The sequence below is a fragment of the Nuphar pumila genome, chromosome 6 (genome assembly GCF_984573655.1).
Source record: "Nuphar pumila chromosome 6, dmNupPumi1.hap1.1, whole genome shotgun sequence".
Classification (NCBI taxonomy): domain Eukaryota; kingdom Viridiplantae; phylum Streptophyta; class Magnoliopsida; order Nymphaeales; family Nymphaeaceae; genus Nuphar; species Nuphar pumila.
Window position 1 is genome coordinate 1,207,494 of NC_143254.1, and position 23,230 is coordinate 1,230,723.

At 39.8% G+C, this 23,230-nt stretch overlaps 1 protein-coding gene across 3 annotated transcripts; it reads right to left on the reverse strand.

Annotated features, from left to right (window-relative positions):
• Nucleotides 1-1,406: 1,406 nt before the first annotated feature.
• LOC149833611 (threonyl and alanyl tRNA synthetase second additional domain-containing protein) lies at nucleotides 1,407-20,132 on the reverse strand. 3 transcript variants are annotated; one of them, XM_090010902.1, is made up of 9 exons: nucleotides 19,967-20,132; nucleotides 19,717-19,860; nucleotides 19,312-19,424; nucleotides 12,178-12,270; nucleotides 10,238-10,340; nucleotides 8,082-8,156; nucleotides 2,872-2,967; nucleotides 1,776-1,845; nucleotides 1,407-1,688 (listed from the first exon to the last, which is right to left on the reverse strand). In XM_090010902.1, exons 1-8 carry the CDS (start codon nucleotides 20,048-20,050, stop codon nucleotides 1,786-1,788), a joined length of 768 nt encoding a protein of 255 aa, XP_089867028.1. In that variant the 5' UTR covers nucleotides 20,051-20,132; the 3' UTR covers nucleotides 1,407-1,688; nucleotides 1,776-1,785. The 3 variants fall into 3 exon arrangements, with proteins under 3 accessions (XP_089867028.1, XP_089867027.1, XP_089867029.1); XM_090010901.1 differs by having other exon boundaries at nucleotides 1,407-1,845; XM_090010903.1 differs by lacking the exon at nucleotides 12,178-12,270 and having other exon boundaries at nucleotides 1,407-1,845; nucleotides 19,967-20,103.
• Between the last annotated feature and the right edge of the window lie 3,098 nt (nucleotides 20,133-23,230).

Below are 23,230 nucleotides of genomic sequence, written 5' to 3' on the forward strand. Positions count from 1 at the left end.
ACTAAGCTGTTTTTGCAACTTTTTAGTTAAGATCTAGCATTGGCTTTGTTGAAATATTGAAATGGAAAAGCCACTTTGAAGTCTTCAAAGATTCAGTCAGGGCTAGTGCATCACACACAGAGAGAGAGAGAGAGAGAGAGAGAGAGAGAGAGAGAGAGAGAGCATAAAGCCAGGCTGCAACTATGTCGCAGCAAAACACATTGTGGCCTAAGGGCCCCTTACCATAGACTAAAAGTATCAGCCCCTACTCAATTGAGATGTATGACAATGCTTAAAAGGAAAGATTAGCCCCAAGGGGTTTGGTGTAGGGAAGGGGCCTTGGCCACTAGACACTTAGACAGGTGATCAGGGTTCCATTCCCATGGGCATCAACCCCTTGCATATAAAGGCATTATGGTCAAAGCAAGGCGACTCCCTAGGGGCAGCGCCACGGGTTTACACCGCTGGTAAAGTGACCATGAGTACGACAGGCATGAGAAAAAAGGATTGTGATATAGCTTTCAAGAAATTACTAGCCCACAGTGTAAAGCTTCTTTTCATTTCAAGTCTGGGCCCAACATGAAAACTTGGGTTAGAAATGAGTACATAACCACTTCATTGGTGGGTGCAATGGGAGTAGGTGTGTAGGTCAATGAAGATATGTCATGGTATACTATTTGAAAAAAGGGACAAAGTTTACAACCTAAAAGTGGAGAAATGATTGCTTAAAAGCAAATGCATGGTTTTAGTAATCTGTACCTTGTTAAGGAAAGGGACAGTTTTAACCAGGGTAATGATGCACCATGGTAAGACTACTAAACCACAGTTTAGTACATCAATTCATCGCATGACATCATAGGAACACCAAATGATGAGATAAAACTATAATTAACAATCATCATGAACGTCACCACAATTTGGTGATTAAGCTGAACTAGTATCATATAACACGAATAAACATGGATTACCATTGTCCTTGCCATTATCACCAGACACCATCTTAGTTGCTGCAACTTCATTGTTGTTAGTTAATTTACAAATCTAGGTTATAAACTGCTAATAATAGGGTCGCACTTTTGAGCATGTCAGTTTCCTAAAAGCATATCGCATGCTATGGTGTAAGATGAAACATGACCAAGTTCATGACCGTCATGAGAAATGCTGGATTCATGAATTGGACATCGTACCTGAGATCGTGAAATGCTACTCTCGAACACACACAAGGCCGCTCTAATATCAGTGGGCCTTGTATACCAAACGTGCATTGCTTGGTGCCTTGGTCCAAGGTTCACCCAAACCAAACATGCAGCACTGCCCTCTTTTAACTGTTACATTGGGTCCTAATCCATGCAGAAGCACAACTACAATGCCCTTTGTGAGATCATTCCTCTTTCATCATTCCTGAATGAATTTAAGGAAAAGGCTAAAAATTTAAGGGAGTTTTGGGATTGCCAAAACATACGTCAGTGATATAAAGAGCAACAGCATTCACCAAGACTGACTTTCTAAATATTTTCTGGCTGATGAAACCATAGTACAAGAAGAATTCCTAGTATTCTTTCAATTATCAATGACATGACTGAGACTCAGCAACCAAACCTGCGAGACCAGAGAACAAACTTTGGTAACATAATTCAGTCGAATCAGTTCTCACCCATCTGAGGAAAAATTCATGAGGCGTGTCAAGTTCTTAGTTGTTCATGCTTGACCTGTGTCACAAAACTCCCCATAAGGTCTTCTGCATTGAGAATCTGGTGAATGAAACTTCATCAGGTCATATTTTGAGAGCACAGAACCATTCGATGCTCAGGAGCCAATGCTGTACAGTACTTTTGTCATTCCTTTCTTGGTCCGTATTTGAGGAACCTAAGCCTCAGCAATAGACATAAAAATTATGTCAAACAAGAACCAAATAAAACATCAAAAATGCTAAACCACTCATATTTACTTGAAAACGACATGTACAATTGTGGTTTTCAGCAAAACAATAGTGAGAAATTTAGACAACCACCTAGAATCATAAAAGCATGCATAACACTTGCAGAATGGCTAGTAAAATGCTGCTTAAGTCTCCTCTCATCTGGTGATTTTTCAGTTCATACAGGTCATTAAGACCTCTTTTTTTGGAAAGAAATGTCAATTTTAAGGGGAACCCTATTTACAAAAAAAATGGAACAAATGAAGCAGCCATTTGAAACATTAAACAGCTGATACAAAATCTGAAATTAATTTTCATGAACAAAGCAGAAGGCATTTGTTTATAATGATCCATTAAGAAAGCTAAAATGTGCGCCAGGATCAATTTATTTATCTAGTGCACTTGTTTCCTTCTGTGCCCTTTATGGTAGTATTGCTCATCATGGATGTGAAATCTATTCAATCGCGATCATCCCAAATAAAGAAATAAAAAGATAGAAAAACACATGCATGTCTCGTTACGTGAATGCCAGGTGAAGTTTGTTTATTCTATCTTGCTTGGTATTTCTCTTGCAAATGGATTGTGTACACTTGATAATAAGAACTGAAAATTATAGCCTTCTTTTCCAAAGTACAATGACATGCAAAAAGGCAACATGCTCCCACGCCAATACAAACACACATGCACGCTCATCCAGACATGTGAAAGAATACACTCATGTAAGAATGCACACACATTTTCTGTAAGGGGTTTATTGAAATTAATGTCGTACACATCACAATGATGATACTATTGCACCAGAATTTCGTATATGTGGTACTATATGTTGATGAAACTTGCTTCTGTACAAGTGCAGCACTTTATTAATTTTCCATTTTTTTGTTGAGAATGATGAACATATTGATGATTTGGCTGAACAACCATTTTATACCAGTCAAATAATGCTTATGAAAACTACTGGAATACAAACACACCTTTATGCTCCTAATCTCTGAAATATCAGCAACATGGGTGCCTCCACAAGGGCATCCGAGATTATTTCCTAGTAGCACAATCCTTGGGGTGCTTGTCTGTATCAGTCAGTAAAAACAAACAATACACAGACAATCATGTTCAAGAAAACAAATCAACGTATGAAACCTGAAGCTGAGGAAATGCAAATTGGGAAAAATGACAAAAGCACATATACAAGACAAAATATTAAACAGCCAAAGTAATGAGAGTTTAGCACACAATTTTTTTCCCTTTAAGATTAATGCCATAGTTCATTCTTTGTCAAGATATGTTAATTTCATTGTGATCATATACCAGGCAGTTTCACTATAGAAGCATACAAATCCAAGCTCTATGCTTAGATACTTTGCAGGCATCAGTGTTGTTAAAAACGCGCCTCAATGCGCAAAAAGCGTGCCTCGCCTCAAGGCGAGGGCCTTTGTGCCTTGAGGCGCAGTTATAAAGCGTAAAAGCATGGAGGCGTACGCCTCATGCGCCTTGAGGCGAGGCACGCCTCACTGTGAGACGTGCACGCCTTATTTTGTTGGTCAAATGAGGGTCAAATCCCTCATTTGACCAACATTAACATGTCACCCCCGACCCTAATAAGGGTCGGGAGCCCTAATTTCTCTCTCGCATCCCCTCTCTCCCTCTCTCTGTCAGTCTCTCCCTCTCTCTCTCGTCTCTCGCAGCCCCTCTCTCTCTCTCGTCTCTCGCAGTCCCTCTCTCTCGTCTCTCACACTCTCTCCCTTCCCGACCTCCTCCTCGCCGGAAGTAGCCGCGACGCCGGCAACCCTTGCCAGACACCAGGTAACCCCGACCCCTCTCTTCAATCTCTCCAACAGGCACGAAAATTTTTTTCACCCTCACCAACAATGCCCTGTGAATGCTTATCTTTTTTTTCTTCTTTTTTCTTAATTGATTTCTGTTTGATCTTTTTTAGTTGATAATTAGCTCCTTGTTTGGTGTCCACGTTTTTCACAAAATCTTTTATTTACAGATCACATCTTTGAACCACACCGTGCAATTGGTAGAGGACTACTTCAGGTGGAAACGAGTGCGTACTCTTTACTCATCAGGCTTTTATAATGTTTTTGTTGAGGGTTAATATTATTTAGTTGGAGGATCAAATGCTTGATTAGGTTTTGCCAATTTAAACAAGCAAACGAGATGCACATATATGCACGCACATGTATGTGATTTTTGGAGAACATGGTATATGGTATTATGTTGACAAGTTTTTATATTCCCCACCAAAACTTTGTTAATTCGTAGTCATTTTCCTGTGCTGCTGCACATATGTTATCCTTTTCCATCATAGGCAATGATCTTTCAATTGCTGAAGCCATAGAGGTCTCTTATAGGGCTGTGTTTGAATGCAGGGAGTTGAATAGATCTGGGAGCTGCCTTGTGGTCCCCTGTATCCAAGTGATTCATACTGACACCTTTAAAACTTAGAATTTCTAATTGCATGCAGATTTTGATGCTTGTCATCATGATCAACATCTCACCATTCCCCACACCCCCAATCTCCTAGCACAAGTCTTTTCTTAGGTGTGACATCTGCATACCATGATCTAAGTGGAACTTGTGGTGCTGAGAATGTTTTCTCGAAGACTATAGAAGTTCCCATGATCCCATCCATAGGGTGTTGGACAAATTTTTTCATACCTGCTATAAATTTTCTACTTTGGGTAAATATGTCTCCATGGCAGGTTTTCATGTGACTCAGGGTGAACATTTATCTCTCTGACTTTGTGATTCTCATGTCTCTAAGATACTAATATAAGCTAAGGTTTTGTCTAAATTTTTCTTTCTAGAAAAAAAAAATCTCCTATGGATTGATATATTAAAAACAAGATACTAATTTGAGCTAAGTTTGGTCCAATTTTTTCTTTCTAAGAAAATGATTCTGCCAAATCATGGATAGGCTTATTTGGTCTTTTTGGTTGTGGTTCCCTTTGTGCATCTGTTTTCATGTAACGTGGTCAGCAGAATGCATAATGTTAATATATATTTTGTGATATATACTTTTGCAGTTGAACAATGGAAAAAGATGTAGAATGAGATCATGGAATTAAAGTTTCAAATCCCACTAAAGATCCCAAACTCATAGGACATGTAATTTGCAATTACTGTCATAAAGAGACTACAGGAGGCATCTATAGGCTAAAACATCACTTAACTGGCACAAAACATAGTGTAAGCACGTGCGAAGCGGTTCCACCTTATGTGAAAAGATTTTTTCAGAATCATTTAAAGGATCAGAAACAAAAGAAAGAAGAGTTAGAACAAAACAAGTTGGATATCGGGAGAAGTGTTTATTTTGGATCATCAACAGGCGATAATGTGAATAAAGAAACTAGTGAATCATGTAGTGATGCAAAAACAAACACAGATGGTCCTATGGACCTTTTTGTGAACAAAGAAACACGACAAACCACAATAAACACTACTTTAAAAAAAAATGAAATAAAAAATGCATGTCGTGCCATTGGTAGATTTTTTTATGCAAATACCTTATCATTTAATCTTTGCAACAGTTCATATTTTGGTGCAATGGTATAAGCTATTGCAAATTATGGGCGAGGGTTCAAACCGTCTTCTTATCACGAGATCAGAACATGGATTTTGAAGGACGAGGTAGATTGTACTCATGAAATTTTAAAAGAGTTCAAAAACGAATGGCCAAAGGTTGGTTGAAGCATTATGGCAGATGATTGGACAGATGAAAAAGGAAGAAACTTAATTAATTTTCTTGTGAACAGCTCTTCTGGGACAATATTTTGGAAATTCGTTGACATCAGCGACATGAAAAAACTGGTGCAAATTTGTGTAAGTTGTTTGAAGAAGTTGTTAAAAAAGTTGGTGAAAGTAATGTGGTGCAATTCATTACAGATAATACACCAAATTATGTGGCAACTGAGAATATGTTAACAGCAGAAAAAATATGTTTTGGGACACCATGTGCAGCGCATTGCTTGGATCTTATGTTAAAAGATATTGAAAATATATCAATTTTTAAAGATACAGTGGAAAAGGCAAAAAAAATTACAAGATACATTTATAGTCATGCATGGGTATTAAATTTAATAAGAAAATTCACAAAGAAGAAAGAACTTCTACGTCTAGTTGTCACTCGTTTTGCCACAACATATCTTACACTTCATAGTATTAGATGTTATAAGAAAGAGTTAAAGTCGATGTTCTTATCCTCAAATTTTAGATCATCTAATTACTATAAGAAATTTGATGCTAAGAACATTTCTTATATTGTTCTTAATGATCATAAGTTTTGGGTTGCCATATCATATGCAATTAAAGTTACACTGTCTCTCGTAAAAGTGTTGCGAGTAGTTGATGCAGACGAACCTGCTATGGGATTTTTGTATGAGGCAATGGATAGAGCGAAGGAGGAAATTGCTTCAAACCTTCACAAGGTTAAAAGAAAATATAAACCTATTTGGGATATCATTGATAGACGATAGGACTTCAACTTCATAAGCCTTTGCATGCAACTGCCTATTATTTAAATCCATATTTTCATTATGCTAACAACTTCAACCCGGATGGAGAAGTTATGAGTGACTTTTATGACTGTGTTGAAAAATTGGTTTCTGATGTAAATATTCGGTTGAAAATTACAACACAAATTGATGCATTTAAAAAGGCAAAGGGGTTGTTTGGTAGAGAAGCAGTTGTTACAACAAGAAAATTAAAAAGTCCTGGTAAGTTTACAATTATGTTGTTATTTGTCAATATTTTTTTATGTTTTTGTTAATTATGACATTCTTAAAGTTTTTATCAATTTTTTATTATTTTATTTGAATGCAGCTGATTGGTGGAGTTCATTTGGGCACGAAAATCCTTAGTTGATGAATTTTGCAATTCGAATTCTAAGTTTGACGTGCAGTGCATTAAGTTGTGAGAGGAATTTGAGTACTTTCTCATTGGTTTGTGACTTTGTATTTTATTTTTGAAATACATTTTTATATAATTGATTATCAATGATTTGAAATTATAGGTGCATACAAAACGAAAGAATAAACTTGAACAAGAGAAGATAAATGCATTGATTTTTGTAATGTACAATATGAAATTAAGAGAGAAATATGAGGAGGAGGGCTACCAAAGACCCTATATGTCTAGATCATATAAACTCAGACGATGAGTGGATTGTGGAGAAGGAAGATCCAGTGTTGCCAAGTGATCCCAATTGGTTGGAGGATTCATGGTTGGATCTGCACTTCGACATAAATGCCATTGAGCATGTGCCTATTGAAAAAGTCACTTCACCTCATGTTTCACAAAGTGGTTCTAGGCAAGACAGGTCTTCAAGAGATCGAGGTAAAGTTATATTCTTTTTACCTAGCTATGAATATAAATGTATTTTTTTAATTACATAACATAAATATTTAATACATGATTTTTTATTGAAGGAAAAAGAAAAGCAAAAGAAGTAACTGAGGACGTGGATGAAGAAAGTGTAGATGATGAAGAGTCAGAGAATGAAGATGAAGGAGAACTTATTTATATGGATTCTTCAGATGATGATATTGAAGACTTAGATATTGATGATAACGAGACACAAGAAGAGCCTAGGCCCTAATTCATATCATAGAGTTATTGGCCATTTATATGTTTTTTGGGTCTTTCAGTTGTACTTGTGAATGTTAACACTCTCATTTTGAAGAGTTCTGGACAAATACATTAACATTTGGTTGTTAATGTTAACATGCATTTTCTAATTATGATGTGATGTTGCTAGTGCTAATATGCATTTTGTTGTTAATGTTAGTTTTTTATTGAATGAATGCTCATATTTTATTTCTTAGATACTTACATAGATCAAGTTGTTGCATTAATGTTACTTTTACATGTTAATCTCATAGTTTTTTTAAGTTTAAAAAAAAAAATCTGAGGCTAACGCTTTGCGCCTCGAGGGTTACGCCTCGCCTTAGATTTTGGTGGAGCGCCTCGCTACGCCTCAACGCTTTTCACAACACTGGCAGGCATGCAGCATGTCATGATTGATATAATAAATGGATTGTTGTTAAAAGATTCAAAATCCAGGGCATGGGAAACTCATGTTTGGAAACTATAAATGAATCCAATAGGGTGCTGCTCTCCTAGGCACACAACACCAAGTAATTCAGGCTGACCTAGATTAATGACTAACCAATCAGCTAACCTTAGAGATGTAATCAGGTAGATATCCACCACACAGTTGAGCAGCTTCTTCATATGGTAAAACAGTAGCAGATACCTGAACATTTAGGTCATCAATTTGTTAAAATTGTGAAAGGAAAAAGGATACATAAAAAATGAGAAACATTTACAAGTTAAATTGATAATAATTTTGATTAATCAATAGAATCATCAACAACCAATGAAAAGATGCAACAAATGTACTCCTACAATCAATTAAGATCAAACATAAACCAATATTAAGATGATTATTACTGAACTCATATAGTTTATTCTTACGCCCACCTTATTCTGCACAATATTGCATGATCCAGTTTCTCCCTGAAAACTTGATGTTGCTAATAATCATTTGAGAGGTTGAAAGGGTTGTTCATTTGATAGTAATGTGAACTTGTTTATCAATCTAATATATGCACAGTGAAAAATCCAATACACATGCATAAACATGCACACTTTATTTATATTATATATTTCCAGTGTTAGCATACTAAAAAAAAATGCATGTTACAATTCTTCTATGATGCAATGTCTCTACCCTATTGGAAATTGGTAGATCATGATCAAGAAGGCTTCCAACAAATTGTAAATTCTGAATTGCTATATTCTTTGGCAATAAATGAAATAGATTGGAGTCTGCAGAATACGCTCAATACTAACAACTGATTATCTAACAAAAGAGCCCATGCCTTGCTCAAAAAACTAAATAATGAGAACCATTTGATACAAACATTAAGTTACATTTCTTGATTTTTAACGAGTCATATCCATATTATTCTCACCCTATGTCACAGGGATTCGGCTAGCAGGGTGCCGCACCCGCGTCGACGCGATGCGGGTGCAGCACTGGGTGCGGTCAACCAGACCCTGGGTGCGGTCAATGCACCCAAGGTCATTTTGGTCCAATTTTTCAGACTTAAAAAAAATTGCCAAGATTTTTTTTTTAATATATGTCACAAGGATTCTCATATTGGTTAATATTCATAAGGTATGACAAAGTTTTTATGTTGGCTGTCACAGGCCTACCGCAACCCTCCTCCTTTATCCGGGCTTGGGACCGGCAGTGTATAACTAAACAATTATGGAGACAGACATTGGAAGCAAGAGGTTTTAAGTTGAGTAAGAGTAAGACAGAATACATGGAATGTCGATTTAGTAAGCAACGAAGTAGTGATGGGAGTGTAGTGAAGCTTGGTGAGCAAGAAATACAGGTGGATGATTCTTTCAAATATTTGGGATCTATCATTCAAAAGTATGGAGAAATTGATGGAGATGTAAATCATAGGATAAAGGTTGGGTTAATGAAATGGAAGAGTGCAACTGGAGTGTTGTGCGATCATAGAATGCCATTGCGGTTGAAGGGAAAGTTTTATAGGACGACTATTAGGCCCACTTTACTATATAGTACGGAATGTTGGGCTGCCAAGAGACATCATATTCAAAAAATGAGTGTAGCTGAGATGTGTATGCTGAGATGGATGTGTGGAAATACAATAAAAGATAAGATTCGGAACGAGGAGATACGTAAGAAGGTCGGCGTTGCACCCATTGAAAATAAGATGAGAGAGAATCGTTTGCGGTGGTTTGGACATATTCGACGAAGGCCTAATGATGCTCCAGTTAGAAGGATGGAGAAATGGGAAAATATATTAGTTAAAAGAGGTCGGGGTAGGCCTAGGAAGACATGGATGGAGGTGATAAGAAAGGATATGAAAGCTTTGAACCTCACCGAGGACATGACATTGGATAGAAATGAATGGAGGAGAAGGATTCATGTGGAAGACCCAGCATGATTTTCTTTGTTGGTTCATATCACCGACCCCAATTGTTTTGGGATGAAGGCGTAGTTGTTGTTGTTTGTTGTTGTATGTCACAGGGATTCTCCAACTAGGTGCCGCACCCGCACCCGATGCGGTCAACCTGACCCTGGGTGCAGTCAACGCACCCAGGGTCATTTATGTCCAACTTTTGGACTTTATATATATATATATATATATATATATATATATATATATATATATATATATATATATATATATATATATATATTTTGCCGCATAGTCTTTCAGAAAAAGCAATTAAGAACAAGCATTGGCATTTATTTCAGAACCCTTGTGATGTACCATGATATTTACAACTCACCTTACCTCCAACAGAGATCAATCTGTTGGCCTCATTTTCCAATTCCTTTTGCCATTTTTGCACTTCATTTTGTGGGATTGTACCTTTATATTCTACAAAGGACCTGCAGGAATACAATGATGGAAAGATATCAATGAGGACAAGACTGAAGTTTCAGTAACATTTCAACATCCATAAATGTGTCAATATTTACAACATTCCTGATTTAAGAATAAAAACACAGTTCCTTATCGACACAGTTATAAAATAATAACCTTGTCTCTGGTCAAAGCAATAACTCAAGCTATTGGAAATGCACACGAGTTTAAATTAATAAACATATTGAAATTGGTCAATCTAGGGATGTATGAAAGAAAGAAACAAAAAGGCTCTTGAAGGGAAAAGAATATGAGTCAATCTAAATTACTGTTGTTACCAACTTTTTGCCTGTCATAATGATAGACAAGTTCTTCCATTATGCCTTTTGAGTTAATTTACATATTACCATGAAGTTCATACACAAAAAGTGCAAAAGAACATAGGACAGAATGCTAAAACCATGCTTTTTTTCTTTTTTATTGAGCGGAAACCCCGGATCAGGTGGTGGAGCCCGGGAGAAATGATGCCCTGCTGTATGGCCCAACTTCAAGCAGTTAAAACCCCTCGACTGACCCCCTTGCCCACCAGGGAGCCGGTTGCTTCGGCCTTAAGGCAAGGGACATACACCACGGGTATCAAACCCTTGATGTCATCCTTGAAAACTTGAATGCAATAAGCCGACCCACCTAGCTAGGTGTGTGGATCCCTTGTGGGCATTGCTAAAACCATGCTGATGCAACATGATTTTATCATACTGATGAGTGAGACATTGACTGCATTCTTTATTAACCATAAATGGCAAAGTACTCATGCTGTCAAGGATGGTCACTTCCTGTTAAAAAAAAGAAGAAGGTTAGGACTGACCCTAGTATGCACTTCCCCGACAACTCACAGTACATGATGGTACTAGGTTATGATCCTTACAGAAAATTTACTTTGAACCATCTGCCCTACTCTTCAGGAAAAGGCGTATCTAATGTACTAGCAACTCGGTCAGGTCATTTATTCATCTTAAAAGTGGTTTATGCATCTCAAAATTCCGTAGACTACTTCAAAGTACTTGACTCCTGGATTATGAACCATGTAATTAAAATTTAACACCTCCCAACTAACAAGCATTTCCAGTAAAGAAGGAAAAAGGAGAAAACAATTTTCATACACGCCCATGGGTGGGCGTTGGCAGTGGTGAAGTCCACTGACACACTGATAGTGTGGAGTTGAATTAATCTGCTGTGACATTTTCAATTAGTGCTTTTCTTATAATGCAAGCTGTTGCAAATAATAACAATCTTTTGCAAGCTGTTGCAAATAATAACAATCTTTTGCAAGCTATAATCACATTAGTAAAATGGATTAATAGCAATCACATACAACAGCAGTGCAAACCTTGCAAGATGTATCACTTTGGTTGAGTGTTTCATTGCCACTAAAACTATAAAATTGTCTGTGAAAGTATGCATGTTTGACTAAATCAAACTGCTAATAGTACAACTATTAATGATTTAGTCACTTATATTTTTATGAGGTTGCATTTGACTTAATCAAGCTGCTAAACACAGCTTCTCAGTCCTCCATCTGAACTGCAATAACTTGCTGGAAATTCTGTATAGTCTTTCTATACTTGTAGCCCCTGCTTCTGTAGTGCCATGGGAATTAATTCAGCCATCACTAGTTCATAAATTTCATGTGGTAGAATGGCTATTTGAGATATTATCTTAATTGCAAAAACTTAACCAAGGTAAAAGTGAGCACTAGTAAAGTTGAAACAATACAAATTCAATCATGGCACGGCCTTGCCTATAATCATGACGATGTAAGATGGAGATAAAACAAATTAGTTTGCTCAATTTAAAATTCCATACCCATCAGGAAAATGGTGGCCTTTTCCAGGTTCTAAATAGGAAAGTCCCACATTGCGCATGCAAATGTCCAACAAATGCCCTGCTGTATGCAACCTACAGAAATAACATTTGAATTCAAATAAAAAATAGCATGAAAAAGCCTTGTCCAAGAAATCAAACCAACTCATAATTTCTTTGCAAAAAAAAAATGATGATCATTATACCGTCACCTCAATAAATCAATGGAAACAACATTAATCTCCTCATCACTTCATTAGGAGCAATTATTATGATGATGATCATTATTCAAATTGTAACGCCCCAAAATTTCAAACTTGCGAACCTTTCATAAAACAGGCAAGAGACTAGAAAAAAATCTCTTTCCGTCAGAGTTTGTTTATGAAATCAGCGGAAGACTATTCTTTTGTTAAATTCAGAAAGGCAAGCTGACAACTTTAGGCACGATAGCTAAAAGAACCAAAACTCATAAAATTCGGATATCTAAAAGAAAATCTGTGACAAAACCCAAAAACGTCCAGGACGCGAGCTAAGAGCAGGAAGAAGAAGTTTTGAAGCCATCTTGCGATCGCGCCATCGCCCGTGGTGTACCTAATCATCACTTGTACCCATAGAATGGGTTAGTTTTGCGAAAAAATAGTAGGTGCACAAAGAGAGACTACAGAAAATTGGATTAAGTACATTTAACTCAGTATGCTAAGCAGTTTAAAGCAGATATGCAGTTAAACAGTTAGCCGTGCAAAACAGGTAAGCAATGCAAACAAGTAAGCAGTTCCAACAAGTAAGCAGTGCAACTGTCAAACGCAGCATGACGATTCATTTGATCGTAAGTTGTGAACTACCACGCAACTAGCTTGTTTTCGTTCCTAGAACAAGGTCTCTGCATTTAATCATTATCAGAACATCGCTTGTCACTCTCAAAATTTCTAACAAATTCTTTGTCCTGAACAACCTTAATTTATTCTCATCTCTCAAGGCCTTACGCGGTCAACTGTCACCTGATATGACTCACTTAAGGCGTCATACTTTCTCAGAAAAACTCACCCTTCCATAGAAGGTCCAAAACATGATCTTATATTATGATCAAGAATCAACAAAGATCTGATTCTCACGTCCGAGTCCTGCATGAAATCATGCTAAAATAGAAAGTCAAATCTATACATTCATAACAGGCTATCATAATCTATCACAATCAATCTCAGAAAGTCAAGCTCGCCATAACTTTTTATGGTAAACAAAATCACAAGTTTCACGTCGGATCGCTAGGTCCGGGCAAAAGTACGACCGCACAAGGAATTACCACCCTAGATGGTATACCGGGTCTTAGACCATACACTTCCTCACAGGAGTTCACCGTCTTTGCGACTACCCGTTCGTGGACAGTGTACATCTTCACAGAAATTCTACCGCTCTAGCCGGGTCACCTGATCTTGATCACCGCCCTAGATGGTATACCTGGTCTTGGACCATACACTTCCTCACAGGAGTTCACCGTCTTTGCAGCTACCCATTCGTAGACAGTGCACATCCTCATAGAGAATCTACCACTCTAGCTGGTTACCAAAACTTGAAAATGTACAACCTCACAAGAAATTACCGCCCTAGATAGTATACCTGATCTTGGACCATACACTTCATCACAGGAGTTCACTGTCTTTACGGCTACCCGCTCGTGGACAGTGTACATCCTCACAGAGATTCTACCGCTCTAGCCGGGTCACCTGGTCTTGATCGTACATACCCTCAGAGAGAATCCTTTGGGAACTCGGTCATCAACAAATGCCATATCTAATAAAAGTTATTGCGATACACGCATCAACACAAATGACCGCTCTCAGGGTCGATAGCCACTATTATAATTAACAAGATCAACACCAGATCACCTGGTCTGGGAAATGTACAACCTCACAAGGAATCATCACCCTAGATGGTATACCTGGTCTTGGACAATACACTTCCTCACAGGAGTTCACCGTCTTTGCGGCTACCCGATCTTGGACAGTGTATATCCTCACAGAGAATTTACCCCTCTAGGCAGTTACCAGATCTTGATCATACATACCCTCGCAGATAATCCTTTGGAGATCAGGTCCTCAACAGATACCATACTCAGTGATACATGCATCAATACAATCGACTGCTCCAAACAATTAACCGCTCTTGGGGTCAGTAGCCACCAATATGGACACAAGCATACATATCAGCAATATAGATCGTATCAATTCACATGGTAAAACAAATCACAAGATCACAGGTTCCTCCAATAAGGTTCCATGAACCATGAACATTTATCGCATGCTTTCAACATTTCTTATCACGTGGCATTTCAATCACATCATTCAGAAGCATATAATACTACGCATTATATCATTGCCACCAGAAACATTGCATTCCTCAAATAGGACCTCAAAGCATGCATAAACAAAGCATGAGTTCTATACACATAAGAACACGCAGATTACATAATATGAATCGACTAAACATCAACATATGTAACTCCTACGTAGTTCACTAAATTCATAGGATTCAAGTTATACATGCATGTAAGACAATTCAGATCATTGCATCATCATATGCATTCACAATTCTTATCTCAAAGCACATCGCATTCGACCTTTCTAGCGTGTAACTCACGCATATATCTTCAAGACATTTCAATCAAATTCAAGATACTTATCAATCATGTTAAACAGGTATGCTATATTCACTTAGGCAATCATAACGCAATTCTCTGCAATAAAACTATGTAGGTGTGATGTATTATTCACCTAAATAGTCTAAATTAATCATATGAATCTCAGAGACACCGAAGTCATATGTAATTTCATCGATAAGCTTTTACTTAACGAAAATGTGTATCCAAAATACATGAAAGTCTTATGACCCATCAACCAATGTAAACAAACTTATGTTTCGATATTACTGACCTGCGGGTACGCGCAGGAAAAACGTAGAAACAACTGAGACTAATTCGGGTGTCTGTTATTTTATGTATTTTCAATAACCCGAATAGTTAGTTGAGTCCGCTCCTAAGGGGACGGCTTTAGCCGAGAGAGGATTCTCCAAAAGCAGGTAAGCAGTGTCACGGATGCATCCAGCTTCTGCAAAAGTGTTGAGCTAACTTTTGTAACCACTTTCCCCTAACTCCAATGACTGGGGAGGCCGGATCTTTGCCTGTGGGGTGGTTGTTAACAACCTATCCATTGGAGTTTTTGTACCGCTCTGTCCTCTCCTTTGACAGACAATAAGAAGCGAATGAGTGCGTTAAGGGTTGCTTAACTAACGACCCATTCTATGTTGTGGTCTTTAAACCACTCGAGCATCTTGCCTATGAAGGCGAATAGTCGCCATTTTATGTGATTACAGCATTGTGCATTTAGCACTATTTGAGATCGCACGACCGTCACATCCGCTCATCGCAGTACTAGCGTGTAGTGCACGACTACAAGTACTCTAGGATGAAAGGAGTGCAGTTCCTCAATAGGAACCTCAACAAAAGTGTTTCACAAAGATATAATGTTTCTCAAACTTTACTTTTGACATTCTTTATCTTTTAAAACAACCAACTGCTTATGCCAACATCTGGCATGTGATTTTCTCGAATCTCATCCACTATCGGGGTATCTACATGCCTCGCATGACTCGATACCGACCTCGATAGATGGGATACGGGTTTCTCAACAGAACCCCCGTTAAGAAGTTCGCTCAATCCCCAATTCGGGGTTACCTGAGATATGCCGAATAGACGAACAGAACCAACCAAAACACGTTCTTCCAAATACTTCAATTTGGGCAATCTTTGATGCTTTTGCGCAGCTCCCTAGAATCTCAAGTCCACTTTGCAGGATTGCGTACTCGAAGAGCTAGGATCCTTGCGAGGTATCCATCTCCTTAGACGAGGATGTATCGCCAAGCTCTCGACTCAACTCTTGTCGCAAGAGAGAGAGAGCGGTAAATGCCTTTGCATCCTCCACGAGGATGCCTTTATAGCACGTGCAATGAGCGAAAACCTGAGCGTCATCTGCAATAGCAAGGCAGTAACAAAACATTTGCAAAAGCAAGAGTCTGGGCGCAAAGCACGACGGCAAAGGAAAGACATGACAGAATAAAGGACAAGGATCGTGAAACTGTGTCCTTGAGTTAAATGTGTACTCGTATAAATATATATTTGTATATATATTTATTCAATTGTCCTTTTTAGTTAATTGAACTCAATTCAATTGTCCAAGTCCTTCTTGCAATCATCCCCTACCTTGGAGAGTTGCAAGTTTGCTGGCGTCTGCGAGTGTAAACGATTGACGGCTCAGGCCGCGGAGCGCGAGCGAGATCCGTCGTACAAGCTGCAAAAGCGACGATCTTAGCAAGTTAAAACCAAAGGTAGAAAGTCAGGGGCATTGTCGTTGTCCTGACGTAAAGGAAGCAAAGGCAGGGGCAGGGGCAGGGGCAGGGGCAGCATGCCCCCGGCAAACCTGTTGCCGGCGAGAAACAAGGAGGCAGGGGGTTGCACCCCTACCTGAAGAAGACAACGAGGGAGGCTTCGCCTTGCCTGCCGAAAGAGCAAAGAGGCAAGAGCGAGGCCCTTGCCCGCAAACCACTAAGGGGGAGGCAGGGGGCAAAGCCTCTGCCTGACACCCGAGAAGAGGGAGCAGGGAGGGGGCTCGACCCCTCCCCTGAACAACGGGGGTGCAAGGAGGGGCTCGACCCCCTCCCCTGTCGGAAAAAGGGGAGCAGGGAGGGGCTTGACCCCCTCCCCTGCCGTAACAGGGAGCAGGGAGGGGCTCACCCCCCTCCCCCTGCCGTAAAAGAGAGCAAGGAGGGGCTCGGCCCCTCCTGCGTACTACCAAGGCAAGGAGCAGGGAGGGGAGCTCGACCCCCCTCCCCTGTTGGGAAAAGAAGCAGGGAGGGATTGGGCCCCTCCCCTACTAAAGGTGATGCAGCGAGAGGGTTCAACCCCTCACCTGACCGCAGGGAGCACAGGGAGGGCTCGGCCCCTCCCCTGCCAAAAGGGAGACGCAGGGAGGGGGACCGACCCCTCCCCCACCAGATACCACACACAGGGAGGTGGCAGGGGCTCGACCCCTGCCCACCCAATCGAGAAAAAGAGAGGGAGACGGTGAGGAGGGGTGCTCAGCACCACCCTCCTGGTAGACCCATAGAGAGAGGCAAGGGGGGGAGTCCCCCTGCCGATGAGAGGCGACGACAGGGGGCTCCGCCCACTGCCGGTCGACCCAAAGAGAGAGGCAGTGGGGAGTCCCCTTGCCGGCGAGAGGCGACAACAGGGGGCTCAGCCCCCCTGTCGGTCGACTCCAAAAGGAAGGCAGGGGGTAACCCCCTGCCGACGAGAAGCGACGACAGGGGCTCCCCCCCCCCCTGTCGGTTGATCCCAATAGAAAGGCAGGGGGTAACCCCCTGCCGATGAGAGGCGACGATAGGGGGCTCTGCCCCCCTGTCGCTCGACCCCCTTACGGAGAAGAAGAGGAGAGAAAGAGCGTACCTGGAAGTCAACGACGGCGGCGTCGGAGGGAACAAAGGCAGGCGGCGGCGGCGGGGGTCTCCAGCTAGCCGACGAGAGAGAGTCGGGGGAGGCTGAGAGAGCGAGAGACGGAGAAGGTGGTGGCAGGCGGCTTTGGTCGTCGGCGCTCGCTCGGAGGCGGTGAGGGGAGAGTGCAGAGAGAACGAGAGAGTATGAGAGGGGTTTCATTAAAAAAAAACCCTGCCTCGCTGTCTTTAGAAGACGAGAGGGAGGCGGTGCCTCCAGATGAGTCCGGGTCTGGATCCGACCCGAATTCAAGTTTTTTTTTTTTGGATTTTACACAAATCATGTTAGAAAAAAAAATTAAAGTGCGAGCCACAGATAAATGTGAAAACAGATAAAGGAAGTCAAACAACACTGTAATCACAGCCACAAATTGTACCATAGAGTGTTACAAATACATAATCCAACTAGGAAACAAATGCTGCCCAAGTTTCCAGTGATCTAATTGTTGTCTGAAGTAGGAGTCCAGAAAGAAATGACAAATAATTAAAACTGACCTTCTGAGGTAATTTTCATAACATCATCCCCATATAGAAAATAATGGAGCATGCTTCTGAATGATGAACTAACATGACCCAGATAAGTAGGTTCCTGGTGTTTGTGTGTGCATGTGTCTGTTTATGTGCAGAAATAACCAAAAAAATGAACACTGATTGAAGTTATCATAGTCCAGGTGAGGGAGAGACCCCATGGTATTCAAGCCCAAGACCATAAGCTAACATAAAGTTGACTTTGCTATCTCACAGTTGTACATAACCAAGTTGGGCTTCTAACAAGTCATTTTGCTATTTCAATGGAAGCATATGCTTCAAAGAAGCAGGTTGATAAGCAGTATAAAAGATATTTATCTTGCGATAAAGATTCAGGACAAGAAAGCAAAAGCAAAAAAGGAAAAACAGACTTGTATAATCTGGATCTTCAATAGAGATGTAAACGGTTCGGATTCAGATCGAATGTCACCAATACCATATTCAACTAATCAGATGTTGGCTAAACGGATTCGAACTCGGATGGTGACAAGCTCATACCAGATCCGTTTTTTTACATGTAAACGGATTCGGATATCCGTCAAATTTGGATATTTCTCAGATTAGGTTGTAAAAAAGATCAAAACCATATCTGCTTCCGATTATAACCAGATATTGTTTTGGCTTACCAAATGCAAGTAAACTGAATCGAATTTGGTCGGATATCGTATAAAATTTGACATCCCTAATCTTCAACAAGAGTGTACAGCTAAAAAATGCACACAACAAAGCTAATTATGGAATAAAGTTATCAAGATTACATAACAAACTTTATGATTAGTTTCTCCCATACTCTAAAAGAAAATGTATAGATATTTGCAATATATTGGAAGAAAACATGTTACTAAAATAATACATGCACGTCATCATAATCAAGTTAACTTGTGTACAAAGGGAACAGATTAACTAATAAGGGTCCATAAAGTCTGACCAAATGCTAAAAATCCAATGCTAAATCTTGCTAAAAAAACTCCAGGGAGTCATTCCATATTCAGTTGATACTCACACACGCTATTAAAAAAAATTGTTATCAAACTTAAAATTTGCTTCACAACAACCATCTTCAACTATCACCTGGAATTGAGCTCGCGTGGCTCGCGATCAACATTCAAAGTAACTTCCCGTCCCTTGTCAAGAACCAGCGTATTTTCAGCATGCGGAGGATTGAAAAGGCCAAAATGAAGAACCTATAGGAAGAAGAGAATAGGGAATATAAGTTATTTAAAAACTCTAGAAAGGACTTAACGACGAACATACAAGATATTCATTTGAACCCCAGGCTTCAGGAATCATCGTGGAACCATAACAACACAAATGGAAGAGGAAGAAATCAAGACGACCCAATGACCACCGGTGGGGCACGCACAAATTGCAAGAAAATTCAAAGTAGGAACACGAATTTCGGCGAAGAAAACGAACACTGAACACCGTTGGCCATGGTGGGAAGAGAGAAAAAGCGAGTGGATCGGAAATCGTTACCACTCCGTTCTTCGCTCTGACGTCTTGCACGATGAATTTGAACTCGCCACTCTCGTCTGCGATGAATCCCGTATCGGAGGGCTGCCCACCTCCTTGCGGGTAGAAAATGGTTGCATCCAAGACCACGACATACCGATCTTCATCCTTCAAACATCGTTTTTGTGCTCAAAATCCTCGCGTAAGCAAAAACGGGAAAAGAAAAAATGGAGGATTTGTATTATTTTTTGAGGTTTGAGAGAGAGAGAGAGACCTTGAAAAAGGAGATGATGGAGGCTGTCGAGTGCAGAACCCACATATCGTCGAAGTAGGCCAGTTTCGTCGCCGGAAAATCCATCGGAATTCTCGATCACCTGAGCGCTCTCTCTCTCCCTCTCCCTCTCTCTCGTGCGCGGGAGAGGGAATCGGCCCAACGAAAAGACGAAGGGATATTCTTGTTATTTTAAAGTTTTTTGTTTTTTTTTGGAAAATTAGACCCTTCCTTATGGCTGATTTGCAAAATTGTGCCTTCCTTATGTAGTTTTGCAAATTCGTCCCCCGTCTTTTACTTCACCCTTACAAAGTGATCCCTAGGGTCAATACTATAGTCGTCGGTCGCCCATAAAGTTACCATTATACCCTCATTGAAGGACGTCTTTCTAAAAAATTAGTGAAGGACGGTGGGTCAGACATAAGAATCAGGGACGTCTGGGTCAATATGCAAAAAGATGAGAGTACATATTACAAATATCTGAAAATTTTAGCATCGCTAAATGTAAAACAAAAAAGGAAAATTCAAAATGCAAAATGTTGGAATGGGGAAAAAATAAAAAAAATTGGTCCAAAATCGAAAACATTAAAAAGTTTTTCAGGGATTCAAAATTCATCAGATCCAAAAAAATCAAGAAATTTACATATTAAAAAAGGATTAGTAATTTAAGCATCTAAGATAGAAAAAAATCCAAATTAAAAATTGAGCAATTTGAAAAGAAATGACATAAAATTCATAAATTAGCACAAACTAAATGGGTGTTAGCTTCAAAATAAGTAAAATTCAAAAATAAAGTATATAAAAATAAAGATACCAAAATATGAAAAGTTCAAACAGTCAAGATATTAAGAAGAAATTGCATGAAACCCTAAATCAATAAAAAAATGCATCAAACCCTGAAAATACAAAAAGTAGAAGATAGTAACAAAAAAAAAAGAGAGCAAAAAATTGAAGCCTTCGTCTTCAGTGGGATTCTCGCTTTCTTTTTCTGACGCTTTTGACATATGAGAGACAGAAATAAGATGAGAGGGAGGGAGAGAGTTAGTTGGGAGAGATGCTGGTGTGACACGTTGATAGAGAGGGAAGGTAATTGAGACACCGAAAAAATGGGGAGTCAGTTGACAAGGAAAGAAAGAGATATTTTGGTCATTTGCTTGACCAGCTAATCATGATTATGCGTCAAAAGAGTGGTGCAAACATGTTTCGGCAGGCTGAGCCAGCGCCATCAGGTCTTAGTGCGGGTGCAATTTCTTCAGATTATAAATTCAAAAACATGTTTTTTTTTTCAATAGCGCCCTACGTTCATTGCCTGTATACAGAGAATCCCTTCTACCTAAATAATAGGAAGCACACCTGGATAATAGGAGTTGTTGGGTGCAAGAAGAGGAGGTGAGAGAGAATTGAAATGAAGAAAACGTGGGCTGTTTTTTTTTTTTGGAAAAAGTTGGACTTGATGATATGTGGAATAGTCTCATATTGAAGAAGTTTGAGTTTGTTGTGGGCTTTATAACCTACATGTAAACTCTTACACTTGTTCCTAAGAACAAAAAGATGGGATGACTACCACACACATGTGTGCATGCACCTGTCGTGTCGAGTTGAGTCGGGCTCAGGCTCAGGTTCGAGTCAAGACCAATGTACCATTTTGCCCAAAGTTTTTGTGTTTATTTGGATGCTTTAATGGGTTATGAGAAATGATAACGGGTCACGACTCCTCGTAGTCCATGCTCGTTAATGGGTCCTGTCTCTTCGGATTCCGTTAACGGATCTCGATTCTTCGGAGTCCGTTAACGGGTCTCGGTGCCTTGGATTCCGTAACGGGTCCCTTCCACGTTTTTGTAACCGTTCGTGAGTTATAAAACGTGGTTAGGGTTACGAGGATACTGTAACACAAAATTCTGAGGAAGAAGGCTCTATGTTCTCTCTCTCTCTCTCTCTCTCTCTCCTGAGTTTTTCCTAAAGGGGTTTTCTACAACATCGGTTCATAGAGGTTATCTTCGAAGGATGATCCGTCAAAGTGCACCGGTTCTGATCGTCGAGGCTATTGTATCCTGGATGAAGGACATCGGACCATGTTTGCACTGTATGTGGGGCGAATCTTCTTTAAGGAGAGTACTTTTATATGCCTTATCCTATTACATAATCTAAACATATTCTTGTTGTTTTTATGGTGTTCTATGCAATTGTTTCGTGATTTGCTTTTGTCTGGATTGTGGTATGATGCGAAAACTGACATGTTTGCTCTTTGTTCCTGTTTCGATCTACTGTTAATAATGATTCGTATACTGCTGTATATCTTGATTTATATCATGTTTTATATCATAATGTTGATTGTGAAACTGCATGATCTGAAATATGATCCAACAGTCTTAGAGAAGATTCAAAGCATGTCGACTTCTTCTGCTTTTGTACCAAAAGTGGACATGTCCGGTATGCCGGAAAAGTTTGCCGGTCAGAATTTCAAGCGTTGGCAACAACGCATGAAAATCCGATTCACTACGATAGGGTTGTTATCTGTTATGAAACTCGACTGCCCTTCAGTTTCTAAAACTGACTCTGATCCTGCTGCGGTTAGTGCTATGGTAGAGTGGAAAGAGAAGGACAATATATGTCATGGTTGCATACTGTTGGCTCTGTCTAACACGTTGTTCGACGTATATTGTTCATCGTCTACCACTGTTAAAGCCTTATGGGATCAACTTGACAAAAAATACAATACCGAAGACCAAGGTCTTGAGAAGTACTCGGTTGCCAAGTTTCTGAAATATCAGATGGTAGAGGGCAAGTCGGTCACTGAGCAGGCACACGAGTTTCTGCTGTTGCTCCACAGTTTGGTTGAGGCTGATATGAAACTTCCTGAGAAGTTTCAAGTTATGACCATTGTGGAGAAATTTTCTAAGTCTTGGGTAGACTTTGGTATGTCTCTCAAGCACCGTAGAGGGAAAATCTCCTTGGATGATCTTATGGTAACCATTGCTATTGAAGAAGAGCATAGGAACCAGAAACAGGTCCTGATGTCAACTGAACAACCTAAGGTGAACATGATGACCGGATCTTTTAAGGGCAAGGGATAAAAACCAAAATCTGCAATGAAAAACCAGTTTAAACGTAAAGCTAAAATCCAGAAAAAGGCAAAGAACAAACTGTGCTGGAACTATGGGCATGTTGGGCACTAGGCTAAAGAATGTCCTTTCAAGAAGGCCAAAGCTCATGGGACCACAGATGGAATGCCTCAAGTCAATATGGTGATTGAGGTCGTTGGGATCA

Excerpts from the sequence above, each read along its gene's own strand:
- LOC149833611 (XM_090010902.1), bottom strand. The coding sequence starts at position 20,050 with ATGGATTTTCCGGCGACGAAACTGGCCTACTTCGACGATATGTGGGTT. Across the intron at positions 10,341-12,177 it reads GGCCACCATTTTCCTGATGG|GTCCTTTGTAGAATATAAAG; the intron begins GTATGGAATTTT and ends GTATTCCTGCAG. Across the intron at positions 8,157-10,237 it reads TGATCTCTGTTGGAGGTAAG|GTATCTGCTACTGTTTTACC; the intron begins GTGAGTTGTAAA and ends CTAAATGTTCAG.